At 44.0% G+C, this 26,249-nt stretch overlaps 2 protein-coding genes across 2 annotated transcripts in view; both read right to left on the bottom strand.

Annotated features, from left to right (window-relative positions):
• Positions 1 to 3,413: 3,413 nt before the first annotated feature.
• Positions 3,414 to 4,334, bottom strand: LOC100770067 (GTP-binding nuclear protein Ran). Its single transcript, XM_027393747.2, has one exon. The coding sequence runs from the start codon at positions 4,310 to 4,312 to the stop codon at positions 3,662 to 3,664; it is 651 nt and encodes a 216-aa protein (XP_027249548.1). The 5' UTR covers positions 4,313 to 4,334; the 3' UTR covers positions 3,414 to 3,661.
• A 1,763-nt stretch (positions 4,335 to 6,097) lies between these two features.
• Positions 6,098 to 26,249, bottom strand: part of Chd1l (chromodomain helicase DNA binding protein 1 like) — a 54,935-nt gene continuing 34,783 nt past the window's right edge. Inside the window, 10 exon segments of the mRNA XM_027393743.2 lie at positions 6,098 to 6,424; positions 6,426 to 6,438; positions 7,797 to 7,905; positions 8,486 to 8,600; positions 10,282 to 10,352; positions 13,242 to 13,340; positions 14,749 to 14,954; positions 15,583 to 15,746; positions 17,078 to 17,229; positions 25,235 to 25,403. Of these exon segments, the coding sequence (XP_027249544.2) occupies positions 6,356 to 6,424; positions 6,426 to 6,438; positions 7,797 to 7,905; positions 8,486 to 8,600; positions 10,282 to 10,352; positions 13,242 to 13,340; positions 14,749 to 14,954; positions 15,583 to 15,746; positions 17,078 to 17,229; positions 25,235 to 25,403 (1,167 nt within the window). The 3' untranslated portion in view covers positions 6,098 to 6,355.

Genomic DNA, 26,249 nt, shown 5'->3' with positions numbered 1-26,249 from the left:
TTGGTATGGAATTTGCTATATAGACCAGGATGGCCTCAAACTCACAGTGATTGTCTGCCTCTGCCTCTTAAGCACTGGGATTAAAGTTGTACATCACAACAACCCGCTCAGCAGTTTGACATCAGTTTTTATGACATCTTTGGCATAGTTCTTTCTACTTAAGATTGGTATGGCTGTTTTTCCATATGAGCTCTAGGATTTTTCTCTAATTTTGTGAAGAATGTCATTAGATTTTTTGATAGGGATCACAATTAATCTATAGATAAGTTTGGGTAAAGTGCCATTTTCAAGTATTAATTCTGCCAATCCAGGAACATGGAAGTTCTTAGCATTGTTTAGAGCAGTGTTAATCTTCCAAATGCTATTACTCTTTAATACAGTTCCTCGTGCTGTGATGAACCCAACCATAAAATTATCTTCAACTGTAATTTTGTGACTGTTATGAATCATACAGCAAATATCTGATATGCAGGATATTTTATATGTGACCCCCTAAAGGGTCTGTGACCCCCATGTTGAGTACCACTGATCTAGTGTCTTTGTCAATTTGTTGAGTGTCTCAATGTTTTCATTATAGGAGTCCTTCGCTTCCTTGGTTAGGTTTATTCTTATGCCCTGTAAACCCAATAAACCCACTGGTTCCCCAGAATGCAATTGTACCTGTTTGTCACTGGAACCTTAGGAGGTTAGACATTGTTTACATCTCCCCTGGGAAGAAATTTTAGCAAAGCATGTGAGTGAGCAGGAGTGTAAAGGTGTGTCTGCCCATGCACCCGCACAAACAGGTCAGAGCAGGGCACTGGGTAGCTTCCTCTATTCTGCTCTACTTTCGTGTCTTGAGACAGGGTTTCTCATTGATGGTAATACCAACGTTTTGAGCTATACTGGCTGGCCAGTGAGATCTCTGGATCTGCTTGTCACCAGACCCCAGTTACCAGTATGCTCAGCTGTGGCTGCCATTCCTCATGGCCTCTGAAGATTTGAGCTCAGGTTCTCAGGCTTGCAGAACAAGCATTCCCTAAGACTTCATTTCCCAAGGCCACAGTTTCCCTTTCACCTCTAAATGTACTAATTTTGGTCTTCTCTTTCATTCGGTTAGTTTAGCTCTGGGTCTGTCATCATTTGTCTTTTCAAAAGAAACAGCTCTTTGATTAATTCTATGCATTTATTCTGTTTCATTCATTGCTGCCATAATCTTTACTAGAGCCTGAGGTATATCACTAGGTTGTTTGAAATCTCTCTGATCATCGTACAGCTATAAACTTCTCTCTTGGGACTGACCTAGTTATATCCCAAAGGTTCTGGCAGATTGTACTTTCATTTTAGTTATTTTTAAAAATCTCTCCTGATTTCTTCAATGACCCACTGTTGGTTCAAGCTCCAAGTATTTGTGTGCTTCCCAAGTTCAGCCTTGATGATGTCATCTATGTCACTGGATTTAGTTTTTTCAACCCAATCAATGTGTGTCTTTTGTGAGTTAAGGGTGTTTGCAGTCAAGGTTATATTGAGAGATGTTTGTGATTACTGATGGCCCTCATGTTGCTGTTATTCTGGTTGGCTGGCTCATTGGTAGTCCTTCTCCTGGTAGTACTGGAGGTTTTCTGATTGGCTGTGTTGGATGTGATTCCTTCCCATCTGACTTCCATTCATTCTTCTCATGTGATGTACACTCTTTTCTGTGTTCTCATGGATGAAACTGTCTTTTTCTTCTGTGTACAGAACTCCTTTAGTAATTTCCTTAACTTATATTTTTAATTGCTACTTTATATGTGTATGGATGTTTTGCCTGAATATATGTCTACATGCAACTCACATGTGCCTGGTACCCGAGAAGGCCAGAAAAGGCATTGGATCCCCCAGGAACTGAAGTTACCAACAAGTGTGAGCCATCATATAGGTGCTGGGAATAAACCCCAGTCTTCTGGAAGAGTGATCAGTGTTCTTAACCACTTAGCCATTGCTCCTTAGGCCCCTTAGGCTTATTTTAAAATATTTTACTTTTGATTTCCCCACCAATTTTAATAGATAACTTTGTTGGGTTCGTTATTTACTTTCAAGGCTTATAATGTATCACCAGTTTATGCTTTCCTAGTTTTTAGAGTTGGTGATGAAAGAGTTGATGTTATTCTGATGTTTTTTATGTATGAGTTGACATTTTCTGCTGATAGCCCTTGTAGTGTTTATTTGCTTAATTTTCACATATTGACCAGAACATGTCTTGGAGAGGTTCTTATCTGGTCACGTCTATTTGCAGTTTTAGATTCTTCCTGTGTTTGGATGTCTTTAGATTTGGGGAATTCTCAGATAACAATTCCACTGAACAGAGGGACAACCATGAACATGTACAGAGGAAAGTTGTGTGATAAGGCAATATGTGATGTGGTCTGCAAACAAAGCTGTGGGCCCAGAAGAAGCCATTCTGCCAATACCTTGATCTTGGACTTGTGACAGACAGTTGTTAAAGCCACCTGGCCTGTGACATTTGGTCACAGGAACTCCAGGAAGCTGGGTATAGAGAAGAATGTGACATAAAAAAAATGTGTAAACATGATATAAGAGAAGCTGAGATAATTTTGCCACAGAAGCCAAAACAAGAGTGGTTCAACAGGCAAGACAGTCACAGTTATGAACTCTACTGGAAGGTCATGGTGAAACCCCCCAAATACTCTCCAGACTCAATGGTATCCTTTCTACTGATTCTCTCAGGGGAGCAAAAGTAAAATCCATATACATGAGGAGTGTGCAAGTGCGTGTATAAGAGAATGTATATATAGATGTGAGTGCATGAGTGTGTGAGTGCGTGTGAATGTGTTCTTGCATGTGTGTATAAGAATGCCTTGGCATGCATGTGGGAATGTGTATGTATCTCTATCATTGTGTGTGTGTGTGTGTGTCTGTTTTTGCATGTGTGTGTATGTAAGTGTGAATGTGAAATGAAAACTAAATATGGAGAACATTTAAATTTGCATACTGAAAAGGAAATGGAAAATTAAAGATTTTATTTTTTTGGTTTTTTGAGACAGGGTTTCTCTGTGTAGATTTAGGGCCTATCCTGGCACTCACTCTGGAGACCAGGCTGGCCCCGAACTCACAGAGATCCGCCTGCCTCTGCCTCCCAAGTGCTGGGATTAAAGGCATGCGCCACCAACGCCCGGTGAAAAATAAACAATTTTTAAAATTTTTGTAATTAAAAAGTTTCTAATGGGAAAGACTAAACTTAGGTGTATAGTCTTTGGGAATAAAGAAGTGGTGGCTCACTTTCTGGCTGGTGAAGGTTCTTAGTTTTTTGGGTTTTTTTAAAGATTATTTGAAATACAACTTTATTCTGATTCTAAACAAAAAGAATGGGAATGACAGTAACAAACAAGATTTTACCACTGACTGAATAGTGTGATGTGACCGTAGCAGTCTTATTTTTGAAATTCAGGAAGGAAACAACCGTGTTCCAAACAGCTAAATATGCAAATCCAAAAAAAAAAAAAGAAATGAAGGTATGTTTTAACTGCCACATTCACTCCGAAGCCCATTCATCTCCTTCAGCATCCAATGAAGTACACGATCTGCTTAGCTAAATAAGGTGGCACACACGCTGCACCGCTGACATCACAGGACAGTTGCCTATAAAACTAGACTTCTGACGCAGGGCTCCGGCTTCACTGTCTCACAGGTCATCATCCTCATCGGGGAGCGCAGTCATTTGAGCAACCTCTAAATCATGCTCGTACTGGGCTGCCGAAGCTGGGTCCATGACCACCTCAGGCGGGGCAAGAGCAGGCATGGCAACAAACTCCAAGTTAGGGTCTCCAATGAGCTTTCTGGCAAGCCAGAGGAAAGGCTTTTCAAAGTTGTAGTTACTTTTGGCAGAAATGTCATAGTACTGAAGATTCTTCTTTCGGTGGAAGACAATAGATTTTGCCTTCACTTTTCTGTCCTTAATATCCATTTTATTGTCACACAATACAATGGGGATGTTTTCACACACCCGGACCAGATCTCTTTGCCAGTTAGGTACATTCTTGTAGGTGACTCTTGATGTTGCATCAAACATTATAATGGCACACTGGGCTTGGATGTAGTAGCCATCGCGCAGGCCCCCGAACTTTTCCTGGCCGGCTGTGTCCCACACGTTGAATTTAATGGGTCCTCTGTTGGTGTGGAAGACGAGCGGGTGCACCTCCACGCCCAGGGTGGCTACATACTTCTTCTCGAACTCGCCCGTCAAGTGGCGCTTCACGAACGTCGTCTTCCCGGTGCTGCCGTCGCCCACCAGGACGAGCTTGAACTGGACCTGCGGCTCTCCCTGGGCGGCCATCGCGGCGATCCTTCCAGAAGACTCTCCGTTTGACTCAAAGGTTCTTAGTTTTAACTGATCTTTTCTTCCCGGATTCTCAGCTAAGCTTTACCTTGTAAGCAGGGACATTTCCTGTTACAACCTCCATTGGGTTGGCAGTTGGCCAGCCATCTATTTTCAGCACGGTTGTGAATTTTCACTTTAATGCCACTGATGTTAGTGAGACCTGGGGAGAAGCTTTAAGTGGCTGTTTGTTGCTCGTCAAGAATCACACACACACACACACACACAAAGACAAGGTTCTAAATTTTTCAGGTTTCATGAAGCATCTAAGGTATTTCCAGTTTATTAATCATGGCAGAAGTCTAATACTTTTCTCATAGTGAGAGCTAGACATCTCTTTACCATCAACAAACATTTGTGTGTCTCAATTGTTTCATGAGATGTGGAAAACAAACGGGGAGGATTATTTTCAAAGTCCTTAGTTCCTAAGCAAGGAACTAGTTGGTATACCAGTGTGTTTTTAGTATACACTTACAAAGCCTACGAGAAACCAGCCTGTCTCCATTCTGTAGTCTGGGCCCACTTTGATACTCTAGCTCACTTAGGTTCCTGTTTCTTGGAATCTGACCTACTTTGACCTGGCAGTTTAACTGTAACCCACTGCCCAGGGCCATCTGTTCCCAGGCATGTTCTGTACCCATTGTACCAGGAGAGACTTTCTTAACTGCCAGGTCTTGCTTCTGTAACAACCTTGCTTGCAAAATCCCCCACCCTAAGGTTTTGCCATACAAAAAGGGCTTGAGAAACTGGCTCAGGGCTGATCTCTTCAACTCCATCTTCTTAAGGGGAGAAAGTCACTGGCCAGCTCCTATGTATACAAATAAAGCTTGATTTGAGTTGACCATAATTTGGGTCAGTGGTCTTTCTGCTCACATCTGTGGGATTAACATACAGAGGTATTTTTTTTTTTAATGCAACACATATTAGCTGACATGATAATGGGGTTCAGTGTGCTTTTACATAAATATATATAGGGTGCACTGATCAAATTTAGCTGTATATACCCTCACTGTCTGTAACCACTCCTCTACTTTCAGGTATTCTGTAGCTTCCACCCATGACAGAGAACAATGTGGTGTTTATCTTATTGTGTATTGTTTATTTAATACCATGGCCTCTAGTTCCATCCACTGTGCAGAAAATGGTAAAATTTCATTCTTCTTTATGACTGAGTAATGTTCCATTCATGTAATACACCACATTTTATCTATCCATTCACTTATGGACAACTAGTTTGAGTCCAGCCTGAAGACAGCTGTCCAAAGCCAAGAGTTCACTTACGGGAGCAATGAACAACAGCTCACCCGGCTTTCCTCCAGGATTCCTATTCCAGGGGTTCTCTGTCCCAGGCCTTCTCTAGTACCATTCACAGGTCACACTAAGCCAGCTAGGAGCTGCACACTGAAACTGAACTGGGTTTGTAGGTGGGGGACAGGTTATTCTCAGGGTTTTCTAAAGTCACTCGACAGGCCTCAAGACCAATAGGCTTTCTTCAAGATCCCTACACTGAGCAATGTAGAGAAGGGCAGAGGAATCCCTGTGGAGTCGACCAACAGCCTGTCCTCAGCCCCAGGGTATCTCTGAAGGCACGGTTGGCTGATGCGCCTTCTTTCCCCCGGGGCCTCCCTGTTCTGTCATCACTCAGCTCTCCTTAATGACACAGCCAGCCCTTTCTTCTGTAAATCAGTCTGATAGAGGGTAAGAAAACTAGATCCAGGGGGTAAAAAAAAACAACAATGCAACTATTAATGATAGGAAATTTATTTTTATACAAAGTTATATAATCTGAAGCCAAGGGGCTTCCCCAAATAAGCTGTGCAGTCCTGTATCACAGTAACAATTGCAGTGAAACAAAATTAGAATTCATAAAAGACTATCCAGAGGTTCCAGAGTAGGGGATGCAGCCAAAAAACAGCCTTGTTCCATGAAAACTAACAGTCACTCTGCGCCATGGATTTACTAGCCAGTTGCTAAAAACTGGATTCTATGCTGGGCTGATTGCTAAGAAACCAGCGGTGCTGAAGAGGGAGATGCAGACCGTGAATGGCAGGCAGCAGCCTTACTTCTTTCTAGGAAAGTAGTATCTGCAAAGATGCTTAAGGAAGACACATCTCATCACTTTAACCCAACTTTACCCAACTACTAGTTCTCAGGTAATCACTACAAAACACTCTAGAGGTCCAATGTCTTAACGCTTTGTCTTCATATTAGAAACACTTCTACTATTCTTAGAACATGCAACTGTCATTGTTATGTGGTGCAGTAAAATACTTGACATTGTGCAAGCACATAAAACGTGCCTTTTTTTTATTAAGGTTTTATGGGGACATAAATGCTTTAGGGACCACACGGAGTGCACATAGTGCAGCAAGGATCTAGGTAAGAAGATGGGATTTCTGTATCTAGAGCCTGGAGGTTAATTCTGCTGTTTCTAGCCATTCTGGATGCAGTTTGCAATTCAAAAATGCTGACCTATATAGCCAGGTCTTAAGAAAAGAATATCAGTGTAGCAAATGTTAATGGTGACTTAAAGCTCACAATGGATTTTACACCGCCTCTTAAGGGTGCTTCAAAAAGGATTAGGGGTACAGCTCAGTGTGGTGTGCTTTCCATTCAATCCCCAGCACCATAATCAAAACAAAACACAAAGAAGAATACCTCAAAGATTCTAAAATAAGAGACTTCACTTGTTTAAGTTAACTTATTGGAATGAACAGAATGAAATTCCTAGAATTAGGCCTCCACCACAGACCTGAAGGGTCTCAAGAGAAGTGACAAAAGATACGTTATCAAATGGCAGTTGTTCAATTAACTCTCCTCTACTATCCTTTTATTATCACCATCATCATCATTTATTGTTCAAGACAGGGTTTCTCTGTGTAGCCCTGGCTGGCCTCAAACTCAGAGATCCACCTGCCTCTGCCTCCTGGAGTGCTGGGATTAAAGGTGTACACCACCATACCCAGCTACCATATATCCTTTTCCAATGAAAAAAATTTTATTAAAGTGTATTTATTTGTGTGTGCGCATGCTCGAGTGTGTATGCATGTGTGTGTGTGTGTGTGTGTGTGTGTGTGTGTGTGTGTGTGTATACGTGTGCACGTAGTTCAAAAGACAACTTGCAGGAGTCAGTTCTCCTTCCTTCAACCTGTGCATTTTGGAGATTGAGTTCAGGCCATCAGGCTTGGCAGCAAGCATCTTTATCTGGTGAGCCTTATCTTAATCTACTTCTAGGCACCCAGAAATGCTTGGGTGTACTTATTTCCTTGGGTGTTTATTCTAGATTCTACAACTAGAGATTCTTAGTTGTGTCTCATTGAAGAGGGACAGAGTGAAGAACATGGCAGAAGACTTAGCCTCAGACTGAGTAGCAACGCCAGGAAATACAACACAAGTTCTCTCTGGGGTTGAAGAGCACACTGCTCAGACCACAAAAGGATACATGTATGTTGGGATGCCTCTTGCAGACAGATGTTTCCGAATGAGCCTTTCGGTGCCGTACCAGTTAAAACCCTTTGTAGCGTGTCCAATGCGTGGAAGATGGACACTTGCTAAGGAAAAGAAAAGATTCTGATAATCAGTGAAAAATATACATAAAGAAGAAATCAATTATTGATGGTCTCATGCAAAGTATACAATTACAATGTCAAAAATGTTCTGGGGAGGAATTGAAAGAGAGAAAAAGTAAGATTTTCTGTGGGACACAAGAACCCACAGGTTCTAGAAGTAAGCACACATGATGGACATAGATAATGACTGATGGGTGAATCATGAATTAAAACAAGTGTAAATTCTCCAAAAAGTAAAGAAATTCCACAAACATGAGTTATACTAGGCTGGGACAGGCTAGACTCTTTCAGAAAACTGTGAGTTACAGTGTGTGACAAGGAAGCCGATGACCACCTCTTCATCTGCATCTTCATCTCATCTTCATCCATGAGAACAATGCCCGTTAGATGGACACAGTACACAAGGAAAAGGCTATGTGAATACAAAACGATGTGGGCACGACCTGGTTTGCTTTTACTGTGCAAACCAAGGGGCGTCTTAACATTTCTTGCTGCCCTTCAAAAGTCACAGCATATGTCTGGACAGAAATTCTTCCCACCCTGGGCAGAGGGAAGGGCTTACCTTTCTTTTTCTTTGCTGCTAAAAATAACTTCTTGAGGCCCTCTTCTAGAGCCTCCATCTTAATGCCAGACAGGACATTGGAGCGATCACGGTGCTGAGCCACAATCAAGGCCAACTAGAAAGAACCACCATTAAACAGCTGTCAGGGCACAAGGCAGTCACATTGGCCACAAGTGAGCTGACCACAGAGAAGACATGGACTGTTACAGAGGACCTGGGCTGAGCTCTGTCCCTCCTGGATGCTACCTGGACAGCGGTATCCTACAACGCACGGCACAACTGGCCCATCTTATTTTGTGATAACTTGTAAAGGCTTTTTTTCCTTGTTTTAAGACAGGTTCAAAGAATGGACTTTCCTAAATGTTCTCCAGGGGAAAGATAACTGTCTGAAAACTCAGCTAATACTATGCCAGGAGTTCTAGATTTCAGTCTTCCAGCTGGTGCTCATCCACACCCCCTTCCCCCAAACCAGGACAACAGTCATCTCATCTTGTCCTAAGTCTGTGAAGACAGTGCCCCCCAGAGGTCCTCAAGGGAACTGCTGAGGCCAAAGCAATAGGATCCTATTCAGGCAAGCTGCTGTCCACTGTGAGCACTCTGCTTTCTTTTGCAGTGCTGGGGATTAAACCTAGGGCCCAGCACAAGCTAGGCAAGTGTCTATCACTGCCACATTCACAGCCACCAGCCGAGTCACTGGATTCTGTTTTTTATGCACAGACACAGTTGTCGCCCTCCGCCCACTCTGTGCAGTGTTTTAGAAGTTACTGAGTGAAGAAACGGAAAACACTTTGCTGTCAGCCACACAGATGACCAGGTCTTTGGGTGTGAGCGTCTCTTGGCCTCACTTTCTAACTCTTTTTCCAAGCCAGCAATGATCTGGCTTGAAATTCAAATGTGGATTTGGGCCTCAGACAATCAGATGGACATGATAAAAAATAAAAAATAAAACTCAACTACAGATACTCTGTGTGACAGGCACACGGGAAATAATTAAGATGTAAAGCAGGGGAGATGTGGGTTGCCTCCTGCATTCTGCCGGCTAGAAAGTATAATCCTTCACACAAATTTCCTATATAAACACAAATGATGAACCTCCAGAATCTTGCATCATCTTTTCTTATTCTACTCAGGAAATGTTTTTGATCACATTCTATGAGCCAGCACAGAATGGAGTACTAATGATAAAAAGAGACAGAAGGGGCTGGCTGCCAAGCCTATGACCCAAGTTCAATCTCTGAGACCCTCATGGTGGAAAGAGAGACAACTTCAAATTGCCCTCTAAACCAACACACATGTACAGGCAAGTACACAACACACACACACACACACACACACACACACACACAGAGAGAGAGAGAGAGAGAGAGACAGAGAGAGACAGAGAGAGAGAGAGAGAGAGAGAGAGAGAGAGAGAGAGAGAGAGAGAGAGAGAGAGAGAGAGAGACGGAAACTAGGATGCAAAGAAAGACATCAAAGATGTGCATACCCAGAAACACAGAAGACTATGAGAACACAGTGAGAAGGTGGCTGGTCACATGCAAGCTGAGAAGAAAAGCCACTAGAGAAGCCAAACCCACTGTTGCCCCATGTGGTCATACAGTCTCCAGCAACCCTTGCAATGTTTCCAAGGCTGAAGCCACCCAGTCAGTGCCATAGGTGTGGTAGCCCTAACAAGCTACCGTGTTACTACTACACAGGCTGGGCAGTGAGCACTTAAGGGGTGGAAAGGGGAGGTTTCAAGAGAAGGTCTTAGGAGCCAAGCTTTAGTTCTGATATATGACAGGTTTTTCACTTACCAAATCTTGCCCTTTGTCTCGTGACTCTTTATCATCAACAGGAAATAAAAGGACACCTCCCAAACTCAAGTCTGAGTTTTTAAAGAGAGACAAAAGACCATTAAGTTCACTGAAGGGCTGTTCTGAATCTTCCTCACATGTTCATTTTCTAAGTCCAATCACATTTTTTTTGTTATTTTCTTGCCTTTTGAAATATGATCTCACCCTGTAGCTCAGGCTTTCCCTAAACTTGCAGCAATCCCCCTGCCTTGACTACCCTGGTGCCAGAACTTCAGGCATAGGCCACCATGGCTTGCTCCAATTAGGTTTTGCACTCCGCCTCCCTCTGATTTTTTCATAGCTGTTTTCTGTCTCCTGACCTGTCATCATCTTAGTATGGCACTCAGCTACTTTCTTCCTGCATTTTGGTGCCCTCCAAACTCATTGACCCTCACCTGTTACCAGCCTAGGGCCCCTGTGGTCATCACGGTGATTCCAAAGGCAGAGGAACAGGGTGGATGAGCTCTGAGCTGGAGACTCCTGTTTGTCTTAAAAAAACTCATATGCTGCACTCTTCTATTTCTATCTGTATATTTCCCTATCGTGCAAATCAAGTCAAGCTGATGCTCTAGACAAATGGGCCAATTTAGCTCTGGGCTTTACAGACCTAGTTTGAATTTTCTCTTCAAACAAAAATGGTAAAACACAAATGATAAATATCCCACATACCCTAATAGTTTAAGGCATTCTAAAACACCAGCAGCCCTGCTATACCAGACTCCCAATCCAGGGGACTGCCCCCCACCCACCCACATGGTCTCTATGATGTGGCTAAGCTTCTCTTTAAAATGCAGCTTCCCTCTCCTCCTAGGACAACAGCTCTACCCTAGGCTGCTTGGGGCTGTGTAACTGCCTAGGTCCTTCAGTCCTGCTAAGTGTGACAAAGACAAAAAAAAAAAAAAGAATGAGACTGTTGGGAATTCTACTGCCTGCCACCTCTAGGCAACAATCTGAATTCCACTCATCTTTCCAGACTTTGCTCACCCTCTGGGATGTCCCTGGCAGCTCTAGCACAGGCCCCTCTACTCTGCTGGGCCCCATGTCAATCCCTCTTCAGGGATGATGGCACAGCCCATCTCCAGTTCCACTGGCCATGACGCTGTAAGTCTGTGAAGCCACAGTGGAGTCTTCAAACTCCCCCAAATGTTCCAAGGAAATGTGGCCACTGGTAAGGGTGAAATCCAGTAGTATTCCCAATTCTCACTCTTACTTCAGTGTCTCCATACTGGGGATTTCTCTGCCTTCTTCACTCCCTCTCTTTTCTTGTACAAAGTAGATATTTCTAATTTAGAAATCCAAAATTTAAAATGAGCCAAAATCTGAGTTTGGAACTCAGATTCTCAGATGTCACCAAAGTAGAAAGTTGCCCACTTGACGTCATGTGATGATGGGTCATTAACAATACTGCTGTGTGAAATTACCTTCATGTTGCTTATTAGCTGTATGTGAAACATACACAGATTTTGTATTTAGACTCAGATCCCAACCCCACAGACTATAACATAATGTAAATGCAAATATTCTAAAATCTCTAAAAAATCTGAAATTTAAAACACTGTGGTCCCAAGCATTTTGGATAAGGTCTACTCAACCTGGACATGAAAAATCTACATTCTCATTCCCTCTTTTCTTGAACACCCGCTTCCTCTTCCTGCCTCAGTGACTAAGTGGATGCATCCCAGGCTCTGTCATCCGTAACCTCATTTATCCCTTGTGATTACAATCCAGGACTTCACACAGGGACTCCTCCATCCACACTCTCATCCCACTCACACGGGGTCCCAGATCAGTGTCCAGATCTGGAAGGACCTTTCACAGCAATCTGTGTCCCCAGAGCTGTGTTCATTCTATGTGCATACACCAACAATCTGTGTCCCCAGAGCTGTGTTCACTCTGTGTGCACACACCAACCATCTGTGTCCCCAGAGCTGTGTTCACTCTGTCCATACACCAACCATCTGTGTCCCCAGAGCTGTGTTCACTCTGTTCATACACCAACCATCTGTGTCCCCAGAGCTGTGTTCACTCTGTCCATACACCAACCATCTGTGTCCCCAGAGCTGTGTTCACTCTATGTCCATACACCAACCATCTGTGTCCCCAGAGCTGTGTTCACTCTGTACACACACCAACAATCTTGTGTCCCCAGAGCTGGTGTTCATTCTGTCCATACACCAACCATCTGTGTCCCCAGAGCTGTGTTCACTCTATGTCCATACACCAACCATCTGTGTCCCCAGAGCTGTGTTCACTTTGTTTGTGTGTGTGTACCCCTTTCTTCCCATCCTACAGAACTGGACAGAAGCAAAGGTTAAACCCAGACACTGAGAACTTTGGCAGGTGTTCGGTCCTCCCACCCTCTTTCCCTCTCAGCCACCTCAGGGGAGAACAAAAAAGCTTTCACTCCTGCCACCACACTGTGACTGCCGCACTTAAAAAGAAAGGGCCTTTTCTCATCCTGTGCCAACGACTAATGCTGTTCAGCAAGGTCCCTCCCCACTCCTCAAACAATCTTACTACTGCCTTCAGGGAGTGTGGTAGTCCTGGCTATGGTGGCCTCAAAAGATACCCCCCTTCCCTTTGGCACCTGAGCTGTCATGAACAGTTTAAAATGTCTCCACTAGGCCTCGTGTTCCTCTATGTATATGGGGTCAGGTGGATGAACAGGGACAAGATCTTTAGGCAGAACACTTGAATCCACTATCCTTATTACAGCTCCAAAGAAGGTGGAGAAAGTGTTAGCCAAGATGAGAAAACAAGACACCGAGGGAGAGCTGCCTCAGAGATACACTGATGGCGGACGCCAGGCCCCAGGCAGCTCTTCTCTATCCTGCAGAGCTTGCTACCCCCATCTGATGCAGGATTTTAAGTGTCCTCTCCTGTCCTATGCTGCCCTTGACCCTCTCTGTCTCTTCACTTACCTTTCATTTTCCCAGCCAGCTCATATATTTTTCTTGGTTCTGCTGATCGTGCTTCCAGAGCTGAGAATAAGCCACCTCTGCCCCAGCGGCCAGAATCATCTGACGGGAGAGAGAAAATTTCCATCTATGGGAGGCAAGTCCAGTCCACAACTCAGAAGACCAAAGGCACGCAAAATAGGCTTTTGGGGGAATGACTTCCTAGAGAAGGAAGTCGATCTAATCTCTGATGGGAGATGTCTTTCTGTAAAACTTATTGGTTGATGAATAAAACACTGTGGCCAATAGGGCAACAAGATAGGTGGGTCTAGGAGATGAGGAGGATTCTGGGAGGTATATAGGTAGAGAGCAGTCGCCACAGTAGGACACCAGAAGAGTAACAGGTCCCTGGACCTTTCTCTGTTAAGACCACATGGAAATACTTAGATTAATAGAAATGGGCTAGTAACTAAGACAGAGCTAGCCAATAAGAAGCTCTAGTCATTGGCCAACAGTTTCATAATTAATATAAGTCTCCGAGTGTTCATTTGAGGGCTCAAGGGCTGCAGGGCCAGTGGGGACAAAGAACCATTCGTAACAAACGTCCGAGGAATATTCTAGAATGCATACTTGGCCACTGTGTCAGGAAGGGTCCAAACAGGAACCTCAGAAGCTAAGTGTGCTGACGGAGGGGAAGCTCTGGTGCACCTGTACCGGCTGGAGGTGAGATGCAGGGTAAAGGACAGAGTAGAGGATATAAGAGAGTGGGTGCTGTAAGCCTACAGTGCATACCCCCAAACACAATAAGGAGGAGGAAAAGCAGGACTCAAGCAGTGCAAGCCGGTACAGCACAGCTGGTTAAACCTTGTATTTATACTCATTTATTCTACACATATTGGCTCATATATCTTACATGTCAAGCACTTTTCTAAGCACCAGGCTTATGCCAATGAACAACAATAACAAAAGTCCTTGCTCCATGAAGCTAATTTTCTAATGCAATGAGATAGTCAAATAAACAAATATATGTTATTATGCCAGGTGATGACAAAGAACAGGACAGAATAAGACAGAAGATGATGATGGAGACTGCTGAGCCTAGGGGCCAGGGGAGAGCAACCTGAGAAGCAGACATCTGCACAGCGCCCAGCGTGGTTGCTGGGGCTAGAGGATTCTAGGTGAAGGAAGTTACGGTGTGACGGTCATCAGGAGGTCACCGGGGAGTACTGCTTTTCCTCATAGAATGTATTTATTTTCCAAGCATCACCTCATTTCGCCCCCCTAAATATGCTGTGCAGAAGACAAAGCTGACACCAAAAGCCCATATGGAGTAAGGAAGTTTCAGACCAAGGAGGTTGCATAATTCAGCCCAGTAAAGGACAGAGTCAAGTCTCACTGCTAAAAGCCACGCCCCTTGCCCATACGATGCTACACTGGGATCATCACTCTTGGGTCACATTGACCTTATCCTTCCAACTTCTTGGCATCACAAAGACTAGACATCCCCAGGGTCCCAGTGCACTTTTCGTACCTACACAATGAACAATGATGGCATCCTCGGCATCAGCCTGTGGGTGGGTGACGTCACCGCTAACGTACTTGATAGCCATTGAGTCTAGGTCTTCATCATCTAGCTCACCAGAAGTCTCGTCTTCTCCATCCTCAAGGTCCTCGGGCTCGCTGTCCTCCAAGGGCAGGCAGAAGGACTGGTAACTGTTGGATTCCCACCAGGCCATCCTTCAGGAGACCAGAGAAGGAGGCAATTAGAGACCCCTTGGACAGTGACAAGTGGAACCGGAACAGCACCTCCCACATTTCTACTTACATGTAAATAAGCAAGTTTTACTGACTGGCCTAACTGCCTCCCTGCTACTCTTAGGAGAAGCCACCAAATGTCTGTTTGTAAGAACCTACCTGAAAGGGACTGTTCAAATAAATGACTCCTCATTACACAGCTACAATAAAATCTTTTAAAATTCCTGTTTCAGGGCCAGCGAGATCCCAGGAAACCACAGGGTGAAAGCAGAGAAGACACTCCCCCAAGTTGTCCTCTGATCTCCTCATGTGTGTGTGTGTGTGTGTGTGTGTGTGTGTGTGTGTCGTGGCTCATGCACACACACACACACACACACTAAACAAATAAATAGATTCTTATTCAATAGAATGCATCATCACCTTGGCACTGAGGACTAAATGTAAAACTTTAATCTTTAAAAATACACCGACTCCATTAAGAACTGCCAGAGTGACCCTGAGTTTCTGGCATTAAAACCACGTCAGCTGTGGACTCACTACACAAGACCACCCCCCCTTAGCAAGAAGCCCCCCCCCCTCTCCGCCCCAGTATTGTATAATGCAGACACACTTCTTCCTGTGTTCGGCTTCCTCCTTCTCCTTCTTCCTCTCCTCCATTAGTCTCTTTCTCTTGGCTGCTGCTTCCTGTCTTTTCTTCCGTCTGTCCTCCAGCTCTTCTGGGCTCAGAAGTTTCTTCCTTTTGATGGGCCCTTCTGCCAGGCCTGGGATAAGGACCTTAGGGAGATGAAGACCCACAGTTAGGAAGTCAGGGCCCGCCTGCTCCACTGCAAATGTCTACAGCACTCTGTGCAGGAGCAAGGGAAACACCAACCTCCACACTGCCTGTCACTGTACTTGACTGGTTCACATGACACCTCACAGACACTGTTCCCACTGGCCACTACACTCAGCCAATACACTGCCGAGGCTGGTAGAGGCATTCGCAGTCATTTCGTGAGGAACAAGGTACTTCCAGATAACCTTCTTTCTTGATTGAAGTCATAGCTTGTAGGAAGCCATTTTTAGTTTAAACAACTTTAATCCAACACTTTCTACAAATGCATCACATGACTCCCAGTTTCAGCAGCCTCAGAACTTAAATGACAGCTCTAGAGAACATATGTGAAGTGCCACTTATGACTGCCATCCTCTTAATTATGACAAATGCCAAAGGTAGACATGGTATTTTCTTGTAACAAGGTGATCCCATTAGAGGATGAAGAGCTGTTTTACCTGCATGAAGCCATATAATATACTTACCATCTTAATCTATGTTTGGAGGCAGGGTCTCATGTAGTCCAGGCTAGCCTTGAACTTGCTATGGAGCTAGACTGTTCTTGAACTCCTGATACTCCTGTCTCTAGTTCCCAAGTGCTGGGATTATAGGCGTGTCCCACCATCCTCAATGTCTTCATTTTTTTAAAATAAGTTTTTATTTTATTTATTTATTGTGTGTATGTGTGTGTGTGTGTGTGTGTGAGAGAGAGAGAGAGAGAGAGAGAGAGAGAGAGAGAGAGAGAGAGAGAGAGAGACAGAGAGAGAGACAGAGAGAGAGACAGAGAGAGAGACTGTCATGGAGTCAGTTCTCCCCTTCTATCATGGGTTCTGGGAATCAAATGATCAGGCTTGCACAGCAAGCCTACTGAACTATCTTGTCAGTCCCTTGATGTCTTTTGAATTTTAGAATTTATGTGCATAAGTGCTTTACTTGTAATATATGTTATGTGTACCATGTGTACAGGACCCTGTGGAGGTCAGAAGAGAGTGTTGGGTAGTACCCCATAACTAGAGTTACACAAGGATATGAGCTGCCATTTGGATCCTCTTGAGAAGAGTAATGGCTCCTAACCAGTGAGCCATCTCTCCAGCCCTCCCCAGCCTGACCAATGCTTTTCAAACATTTCACAGTTTTTATACTAACAGTGCAGTCCACTTATTACATTCAATCAACACACACTTGTTTCTTAACAATCTATCCAAAGAGGACCATCGCTCTTGGTTTTCTTAAGGTAACAACAATTGGGAATAGTTTATGTGTTTTTTTATAGAAATGCAATAACACTTACGCTGCTGCCTTTATTTCGGAGGGACCGGCCCCCATGACTTGTTTTCTCTAGCAGAGCTTTCTGAATATTCACCAGCTGTTCAAAGGACTTCCTGTCTTCCTTACTGGGCTCTTTAGAGTAATCTTTACCTTCAAATAAGTACATATGGTTTTCTAAGAACATAAAACCAAAGAGAGGAGTGTCAGACAGGGAATCGGATTAATGCTACTCCAAGCAGCTACGGAGGTGAACAAGGAAATGACCCACACTCTAAAAATGAGCCAAGACCAGCCTGTTACCACAATGCTTCATTCCTGTCATGAACACCTTTAGGCTCCACACGGGAGTCCTGAACGTCCTCTTTTCACAGGACAGAACATGGTTCATAACTGGGTTGGTCCATCCTTGGTGACCAGTGACTAGAGAATCCTTTCACCCTGCTGAGTCTCCAGCCACTCATTCATCCCACTCTGCTCCTCAGCATGAATCTCATGGACTTGACGATTCCGTAATAAATCCCACTTTCTAATGTCAAGCCACATTTAATATTCAGCCCATTCCCCACTTTCCTATAAAGAAACAAATGTAAAGAAACAAATGGCATGTCGTTTGAGAAAATGAATCATCACAGAAATGATCCCTGTGTTTACAGTACACCTTCCTGCCTCTCCCCTGCTTCCTCTCCTGCTCCCTGGTTGACTGAGCTTTTGCAGGGGGATGGAGGAGAGCTGAAGCTCCCACCCTGCACCTTCCTGCCTCTCCCCTGCTCCCTCCCCTACTCCCTGGTTGACTGAGCTTGCACAGGGACAGAGGAGCTCCTCGGTTCCCACAGCTGAATGATGAAGGAGGATTCTGACTCTGAGGCCAGAGTGCTTTATTCAGTCGATGACTGACTGTACACAGAAAAGTGCAGCACTCATTCTGTGAGATCACTCTGTGATTTTATTTTTAATTATGTGTATACATGTGTGTGTGTGGGTACGGGTGTGTACACTCGAGTACATGCCTGTGGGTGCCAGAGGAGGGTGTCAAATCCCCTAGAGCCGAAGCTCCACACAGCTGTGAGTTACCCAACATGGGTGCTGGGAGCTGTAGAGCACACATTCATAAGGCCGGACAGATAAAGACAAAGGCTCAGTGAGGATGGATAAACAGCCGAGGTCAGGGATCCTGTGAGAATCATCCAGGGTCAGCAACCAGAGTCCAGAATGACCAGGAACTAAAGTGCACTCACTTAATAGCGCACATTACAAGTAATGTATTTTCAGAGCATTGTGAAGTCAGCTATAAGTATGCTTTCCCCGGAGAGTACGAAAGCAAAACATTTTCATTCCCAGGAGATCAATTGCTTCACACTTGTACCAAACTCTAACCAGCTGTAATTCTAATTGGCATTTGCTAATTAAATCAGCAGGGGGCTTTCAATGAGATGCTCTATCAACAAGTGGAAAAGAAAATAAAGATCTGAGAAGTGTCAAAACACCATCAACATATGTAGGTAGCTACATACACCATGAAATTCTAACTTCTAACATAAATGTGCCTTTCAAAAACCTTGGCATCCAAGATAAACCAATGGTGTTTGGGGTTTTCACTGGGGCTGTGCTAATGATTAGTCTTTCATATCCACTGATGTTGTTTTAAATTGTGCACCCTCAGGAGAGGGAACTGAGATTGGTGTGTAAAATAAGATTGTCTTTAATTTAAATAAAAAACTAATAAAAAAGAAAAAAAATTGTGCATTCTCACACTGCAGCCAAGAGGAGGCTGAAACCACACCTTAGGCCAGTGGTTCTCAACCTGGGGTTGAGACCCTTTCCCAGGGTTTGCGTATCAGATAGACTCTGTATCAGACATTTACATTACAGTAGCAAAATCAGCTATGAAGTAGCAATGAAAATAATTTTCTTGCGTGGGGGGGCAGTCACCACAACATGAGGAACTGTATTAAAGGGTTGCAGCATTAGGAAGGTTGAGAACCACAGTCCTAGACCCTCACATATACCCTGCCAGTTCAGCCACCTACTACACAGAGAGCCTAGACCCATTCATCAAAGACAAGTTTCCAAATGTGAATCCTATGGGGGATTTGTTTTTTTCCTAGCAGTTGGCCTGTCTAAAACTATGTAATTTTTTTAGCAGTCACATTGACTTAGAAGTGTAATGATCTTTCTGAAAACACTGCAATTTTAGTTTGTTCTGGCAAATGTTGAAAAAATAAGCTGAAATTAATCTGAGTGGAGAAATGGATGTAAGCTTTGGTATTTAAGGCAATCGAATATAACTTAAAAATATGACCGCATGCATCTGTTTCCCGCCTCACCTGAAACCTCTAAGTGACAGTAACGGGATTTTAAGAAAGACATATGAGGCAACCGTAAGTGGGGAAGTTCAGCACTCTCCTGAGAATGTAAAGTGGCTGGAGGGAACAACAGATAAACAGGAGCTGTGCGTGGAAGTGGAGCCCGGATGCTCAGCTATGTTAGCAGGAGAACAGACCCTTTCACAGGTGGGGGCCTAAGAGAATATCTGCACACCCAAAACACTGGAAACACAACCTCTGATATGCCCTGCTTTTCAGCTTAAACCAACGAGTTTATTTTAACCCTCACTCTTCCATGGACGACATTGGAGAATTTGTCTCTGACACAGGCCAACTAAAGACTTCACACATGAGTATGTACATAGGAAGGGAAGGTTCCCTCAGGGCTAGATCTGGCTCACCAGGCATAAGGCTGGAGTGAGGCCCCAGGAGCACCTGTCTGCTCATAGCAGAGCTGCCAGTCTCAGCTTCGGGACACCAGTTATTTCTAGAAAACTACCAATAAGAACGAAAGGCTCCAAGACAAAATTAAGACCAAAAAAAAAAAAAAAAAAAAAAAGGCAAAAGAAAAGCAACTGGAAGAAACAGAAGCAATGCAGGTGGTAGGGAATCTTAAAAAAATATAACAAATGTCCTTCCTGTAATGTACATTCTAAACCTATACCAAATGTTCCCAAAGAAGAATCAGGATAATATTATGCCCTTGAAATGACAGCAGAATACAATTAAAACGAGAACAGAAAGCATATGAAGAATACGAATGAGATGGTATCATGCGGAATCTAAAGACAAAAACGTGACAAATTTCAAAGAGGAGTGTCACCTGAAATGACCAGCTGCCTGAATTCCAATTTCTCCACATATCCCATAAAAATCTCACCAGTCCATGCCTACCACAGAATGAGGAGTCAAGAAATACTATAAACTCCCATTTGCAAGCGAACAGAGAAACAGGAATCCAAGCCAGCGATGTCAGCTCCAGTGCCCACACAACTGGAATACCAGACATACACTGAATGGACAAACAATCTGCAGGACTCTAGCAGTGTCTGACAGAGGTGGTGAGGACGGCTAAAACCTGGGGCCACCAGAGCAATGACTACTAAGGAAGAGAAAAAGGGACTAGAAAGTAAATGTAGCCAGACAGTTTGGAAGGCACCATGCCCTGTGTGCTTGTGCCTTGTGCCAGGGATGTGGGGGTAACTCTCCCCTTCTCACCATCTTACAGCAAAGGGAAAGAGAAAGCAAGCAATGGGAAACCAGCATCTGGAGAAACAAAGGGGGATGACAAAAGCTGGTGCCGTGCCCAGCCTACCTGGCACCCAAAAGAGGAGGCACCATTTTATAAGGGCCCAGTTCTCAGGCAGAAGGCAGGTGGCAGGTGGGCTTGAAACACCAACTTCCTGTCGCTGCTGGTACAGGAAAACAGTCATTGACAACTGTCATGAGACACCTGAGAGCATTCTTTACACAAAAACACTCCAGGGGGCCAGGGATGTAGCTCAGTTAGCAGAGAACTTGCCCAGCATTCACAAAGCCCTGCAGCCAATCCCCAACACCCCACAAACCAGCATGGTGCCACATGCCTACAATCTCAGCATTGGCTATGGATTCGGAGGATCAGAATTCCAAAGCTAATGATCCTTAGCTTCTGCAGTGAATCTGAAGCCAGCCTGGGACACACAAGACCACAAACAAACCAACATTTCACATTCAAAAATTCAGAACACTGACAAAATTCAAGGGACTGGGGGGGACAAAGGAGAAATCCATCCACAAACATGTCAAGTGCACAACACAACCCGCACTGTTTATCAGCAGACGTTAGATTTAAAAGGTAAAACTGTTCAGGGTTGGCCGATGGCTCAACACTTCAGAACTCCTGCTGTTCTTGAGTCCCCAACATCCCCCAGGGCAGCTAACAACTGTCCATAACTGGGGTTCCAGGGGATCGTGGAACCTCCTCAGGCACTGCATGCATGTGATGCACACAAGACAGTCACACACATAAAATCAAAATGAATACATCTTATAAAACCCAAAGGTAAGCCATTCACTCTGGGCTGACAGACTAAAGGCTGCCTCTTTGTGATGCAGTCACAGGAAGGGGAAAGACTTTATCCCAAAGACAGAAACAGAGGAGCAGCTTTGGAAATTCACTAAGTGAAAGCCTCCCAGAAAAGAGCAGAGAGAAGAAAGCAAAGCCAGTAGAGTCTCAGTGGGCAGTTCCCTGGCAGGTGAGGGCGGGAGCGAGGGAAGGAGGGAAGGGCAGAAGCCTCTTCATGAAGGTAAGCTAGCAGACCCTGGGGACAAGCTCAGTCCTCAGAAGCCTCAAATCCAACTGCAGGCTTTGGAGAGACTGTAATTCCTCCAGCCCACAGGGCAGCCTGGAAGAAAAAGTCCATTCTGTCACACTGTAGGACCTGGAAGGCAGCAGCATGAATGCCATCTTAAGACTCTCCTGACTAAAAAAAAAAAAAAAAAAAGAGGGTGGTGATGGGGGAGGTCCTTCTGTGTATATGTTTATCTAATTGATTGATAAATAAAGCACTGTTGGGCAATAGGAAAGCAAGATAGGTGGGGCTAGGAATTGAGGAGGATTCTGGGAAATGTAGTAGAGGGTTACCATGTGATTGCTGGCAAAAGAGGATGCTTGCCACCGGTGTCCTCGGTAAGATAAGTCTTTATAAAATATATAGATTGAGCCGGGCATTGGTGGCGCATGCCTTGAATCCCAGCAATCGGGAGGCAGAGGCAGGTGGATATCCGTGAGTTCGAGGCCAGCCTGGTCTCCAGAGAGTGCCAGGATAGGCTCCAAAGCTACACAGAGAAACCCTGTCTCGAAAAACCAATATATATATATATATATATATATATTATATATATATTAATGGTTATGGTTGATACTTAGGATAGAGCTAGCATATAAGAAATCCTAGTCATTGGCCAGCAGCGTACCTAATATAAATTTCTGTGTGTTCTTTTGGGGGTCCTAATGTGGCAGGGGGGGCTGGGGCGGCTGGTGGAAAGAGTTATCCTTACAGGGTAGGGACTAATCCACAGGTCTGAGATCAAGGAACGTGTACAGGTGGGGAGTTTCAATGTGGTCTGCCACAACCCAGATGAGGGGCATTTGTGGCAAGCAGGAGGGCCTGACACTGACAGCAGAAGCACGGGGATGGCAGAAGGCAGGGTCAGCCTGGGAAGTGCACAGGGAGAGAAGCCCTGCCCTTGGTGGTCCAGGACAGATTTCATCAACTGAGACTACCTTAGGGTTCTGACAGTCTGAGGCCAGCTGACAGATCAAACTCTGAAGCCACCTATTAGTCATCTACTGCTACATGGCCCGAGAGATCTGAACACAGAAACAAGAGACATGAACAAGCAAGGCAACACACCTCTCCTAACAATCACAACTCAACTACCGAACTGAGGAAAACGCCAGACAAAGACTGCAAAGGTTTTCTGGTAAAAATGATCAGTCACCCGAAAGAGGCTACAACCAAACAGACGAATTCAGGACCTGCAGTAAAGTCAGCAACACAGAGGGAAAGTTTCAAAATGGATGAGAAAAGCTGCAATATGAATTTTTTAAAAATTGAGGGAAGAGATTTTGAAAAAGAAAACAGAAAACAGACATTTGAAAATGAAAATCTCAATGTACAAAATAAAAACACAACACAAAGTATCACCAAAACATTCAAACAGACAGAAAGACTATCAAAAATGGCAGACAAGGTCAACAAACACTAAATGCTGGGGGCTGGAGACAGCTCAGGGGTTAAAAGCAGTTGCTATTCTTCCTGCAGACCCAGAACTAATCCCCAGCACCCACATGGCAGCTCACAACCATGTGTAACTCCAGCCCCAGGGGACCCGTTGTCCTTTTCTGACCTCCACAAGCATTCGGTACAGACACCCAAACACATGAAACAAAAATAAATAAATCCTAAAATAGAAACATTACGTTCAAGCATGGGGATCTGACTGAGTTGGGATCCCAGCATTTACAAACAAGCTGGGTAAGGTCCCCTGCATGCCTGTAACCCTGGCCCTGTGGGGACAAAGAGAGGAGAATTGCTGGGCCTTGCTGGCTGCCAGCCTAGACAAAAAAGTGAGTTCTTTATTCAGGGAGAGACCCTGCCTTGGAATAAGGCTGAGGGTGAAACAGGAAGACAATACCTTCTTCTATCTTCCCACACATCCACATATGCACACACACACAGAGAGAGACAGGGGGGGGGAGGGAGAGGGAGGGGGGAATGGAGGACATTTCAAGGCAAGCACAACTAAGGCAGTTCATGACCACCAATCCGGCACTGTAGAAGACAGAGGAACACTTTACACAGAAGAGGAAGGAAGAAAGGCTCAGTCATGAAAGCACAGAATGAGAAGGCTGCCCGAACAAAGGAGAGCTAAGAAGGAATCCTTCATGTCCACCTCAGTAAACAAGTCAACTCCCAGTACTAACAGAAGACAGCAAAGAACAAATAGTAATTAAAACAGCCAACAAAATTACAGGAGTAGTATATATCTCTCAATAACAACCTTAAATGCAAATGAACTCAACTCACCAAATGAATCACAGATTGGCTAGCTGGTAAATAAAATTAAAATTAAAAAGATTAACTATTAATTGTCTCCAGTAAATATACCAGGCTGGTAGATACCCACAAACTGAGAGTCAAAGCAAGCTGGCATGGGCATTTTCATATCTGATTAAAGAAGACTTCAAATCAAAATTAGTCAGGAAGGAAGGCCATTATATATTACTAAAGAGAACAGTTCACCGAAAAGATAAAGCAATTTAAATAGACACCAATGTTGGGGCTCCCAACTTAGTAAAACAAACACAACCAGACACAGAAGATCAGAAAGGACCTGATAGGATAATAGTGGAGACTTTGGTGGAGACTCTCATCTCTAGAGAGGTCATCCAAACTAAAAAAACAACAGACACCTCAGAGTTAAACCATCCCACAGAACAAATGGAATACTCCATCCAACAGAACAGGATACACATAGGGCAGTCGCTAAAATAGACACATCCTAGGCCACAAATCATATGTTTGTTTTTGTTTTTTGAGACAAGGTCTTGCTATGGAACCCAGTCTGACCTCTTACTCAGAAATCCACACACTTCTACCTCCCAAGCTCTGGGATTAAAGATGTGCACCACCACACCCAGCTCGAAAATCAAATCTTCCCAAATGTAAAAGAATAAAAATACTGTCCTGTGTCTTATCAGATCATAGTACAGTACGAGGAAACTAGAACTCAATAAACCACACAAATACATGGGAACCAGGAAAACAAATCCAACAAAGGAGGTGAAAGACTTCCATAATGAAAACATAGACACTAAAGAATGAAACCCGAGAAACACTAGACCTCTTTTGCTTGTGAATTGGTGGAACTAATATTGTAAAAATAGCTACATTAGCAATCAACATGTTCACTGCAATCCCCGTCAAAATTCCAATGACATTTTGAATTCATGTGGAAGCATACAGACCCCAAATAGCTAACATAATCCTTAGCAGAAAGAATGCTAAAGGTGTCAAAATACTCAAATTCAAATCATACTGCAGAGCTATAGTTACAAAACAGCATGGCACAGGCGTGGACCCACAGAACACAAAAGAAGCTTTACAGTTACAGGTACCTCATTCTCACAAAGGTCAAGAACACACTTTGGAGAAAACAAACAAACAAACAAACAAACCAGTCTTTTTAACAAAGAGTGCTGGGAAAACCAGATGTAGCAGAATCAAACAGAATCCACATCTCTCACCCTGCACAAACATCAACTCAAAATGGATCACAGAGGAAGTAAGATCTGGTTCCCAACTCACTTCCTTCCTCTTGTTCTCTGTTTCCCCCTTCTGCTGCTGCAGGCAAAGCATCAGGGACCCACTGGCCATCTTTGGTTTCTCCCAGGATGGATCCCAGGTCTACTTCATCCACGGTGCTCCCCTCAGAGGACAGCAGTTTATCCAAGCCGAATTTAAGTATCTCGCTTAACTTGAATGGAAAACAAAACAAAACAAAGACAAAAAAAGGACATCCAGTCAGTTCTGATGAAAAAAGCCATGGGGATGTGGGTGACTTGCTAATGGCTAAGACATTCCTTCTTTGATAGACAGCCAGCACTTGCTGTCCATCACAGCTGACACCAAGCAGGCTTTTAACAGCTGGATGATGGTTAAGCAGATGGTGATAAAGGATTATCTGAGTTATTGACTCTGACAGTATCTGTAACAATACAATATGGATAAGTGTCTGATGTTTTATTTGGATTTTTTTAAAGAGTAACGGTAATTCCAAACATTTCCCATAGCACTTCTCACCAACTCATCATCCCAAGCTTTTCCAGGAACTGCAAGAGAAGTCAGACTCAGCTGTTTTCCAGCTCTCTCACTGCTAAAACCTCTTGATCTCATCATTGGTGGACTTCTCTGGCAATCTGCTTTCTTATCACAGTGCTCTGTGGACACCACTGTGGCAAAGACCAGCACCAACAGCTGGTCTCTCCCTGAGCTCCTCATCCACTCATAGTGACAAGAGGAAACACAGAAGTCTCAGGAGGCACTTCCTAGCGCTCACCTGCAGCTCCCAACTCTGCTCATTCTCAAACAACAGCTCAGGTTCACTTGCATCTTGCCCTTTTGGACTGGACTGTTTACCTCTAGACATCTCCTCTGTAACTTGGAAACCTTTAAGGTAAGCTGTAATAGCATGCAAACTCCTTACATAGTTCGTTGAGGTACCAACATCTGGAACGTTTATGTTTAACATTGTTAGATATAACCAATGCAACTGGCTGTGCATTTGATACCAAAACCCAAAGAAAGCCAACTGTTTGTGATA

This window comes from Cricetulus griseus, assembly GCF_003668045.3.
Source record: "Cricetulus griseus strain 17A/GY chromosome 1 unlocalized genomic scaffold, alternate assembly CriGri-PICRH-1.0 chr1_0, whole genome shotgun sequence".
NCBI lineage: Eukaryota > Metazoa > Chordata > Mammalia > Rodentia > Cricetidae > Cricetulus > Cricetulus griseus.
This window is presented reverse-complemented; position numbering and strand designations above follow the sequence as displayed.

What these genes read in the sequence shown, in the direction of transcription:
- LOC100770067 (XM_027393747.2), bottom strand. Translation starts at nt 4,312, where the DNA reads ATGGCCGCCCAGGGAGAGCCGCAGGTCCAGTTCAAGCTCGTCCTGGTG.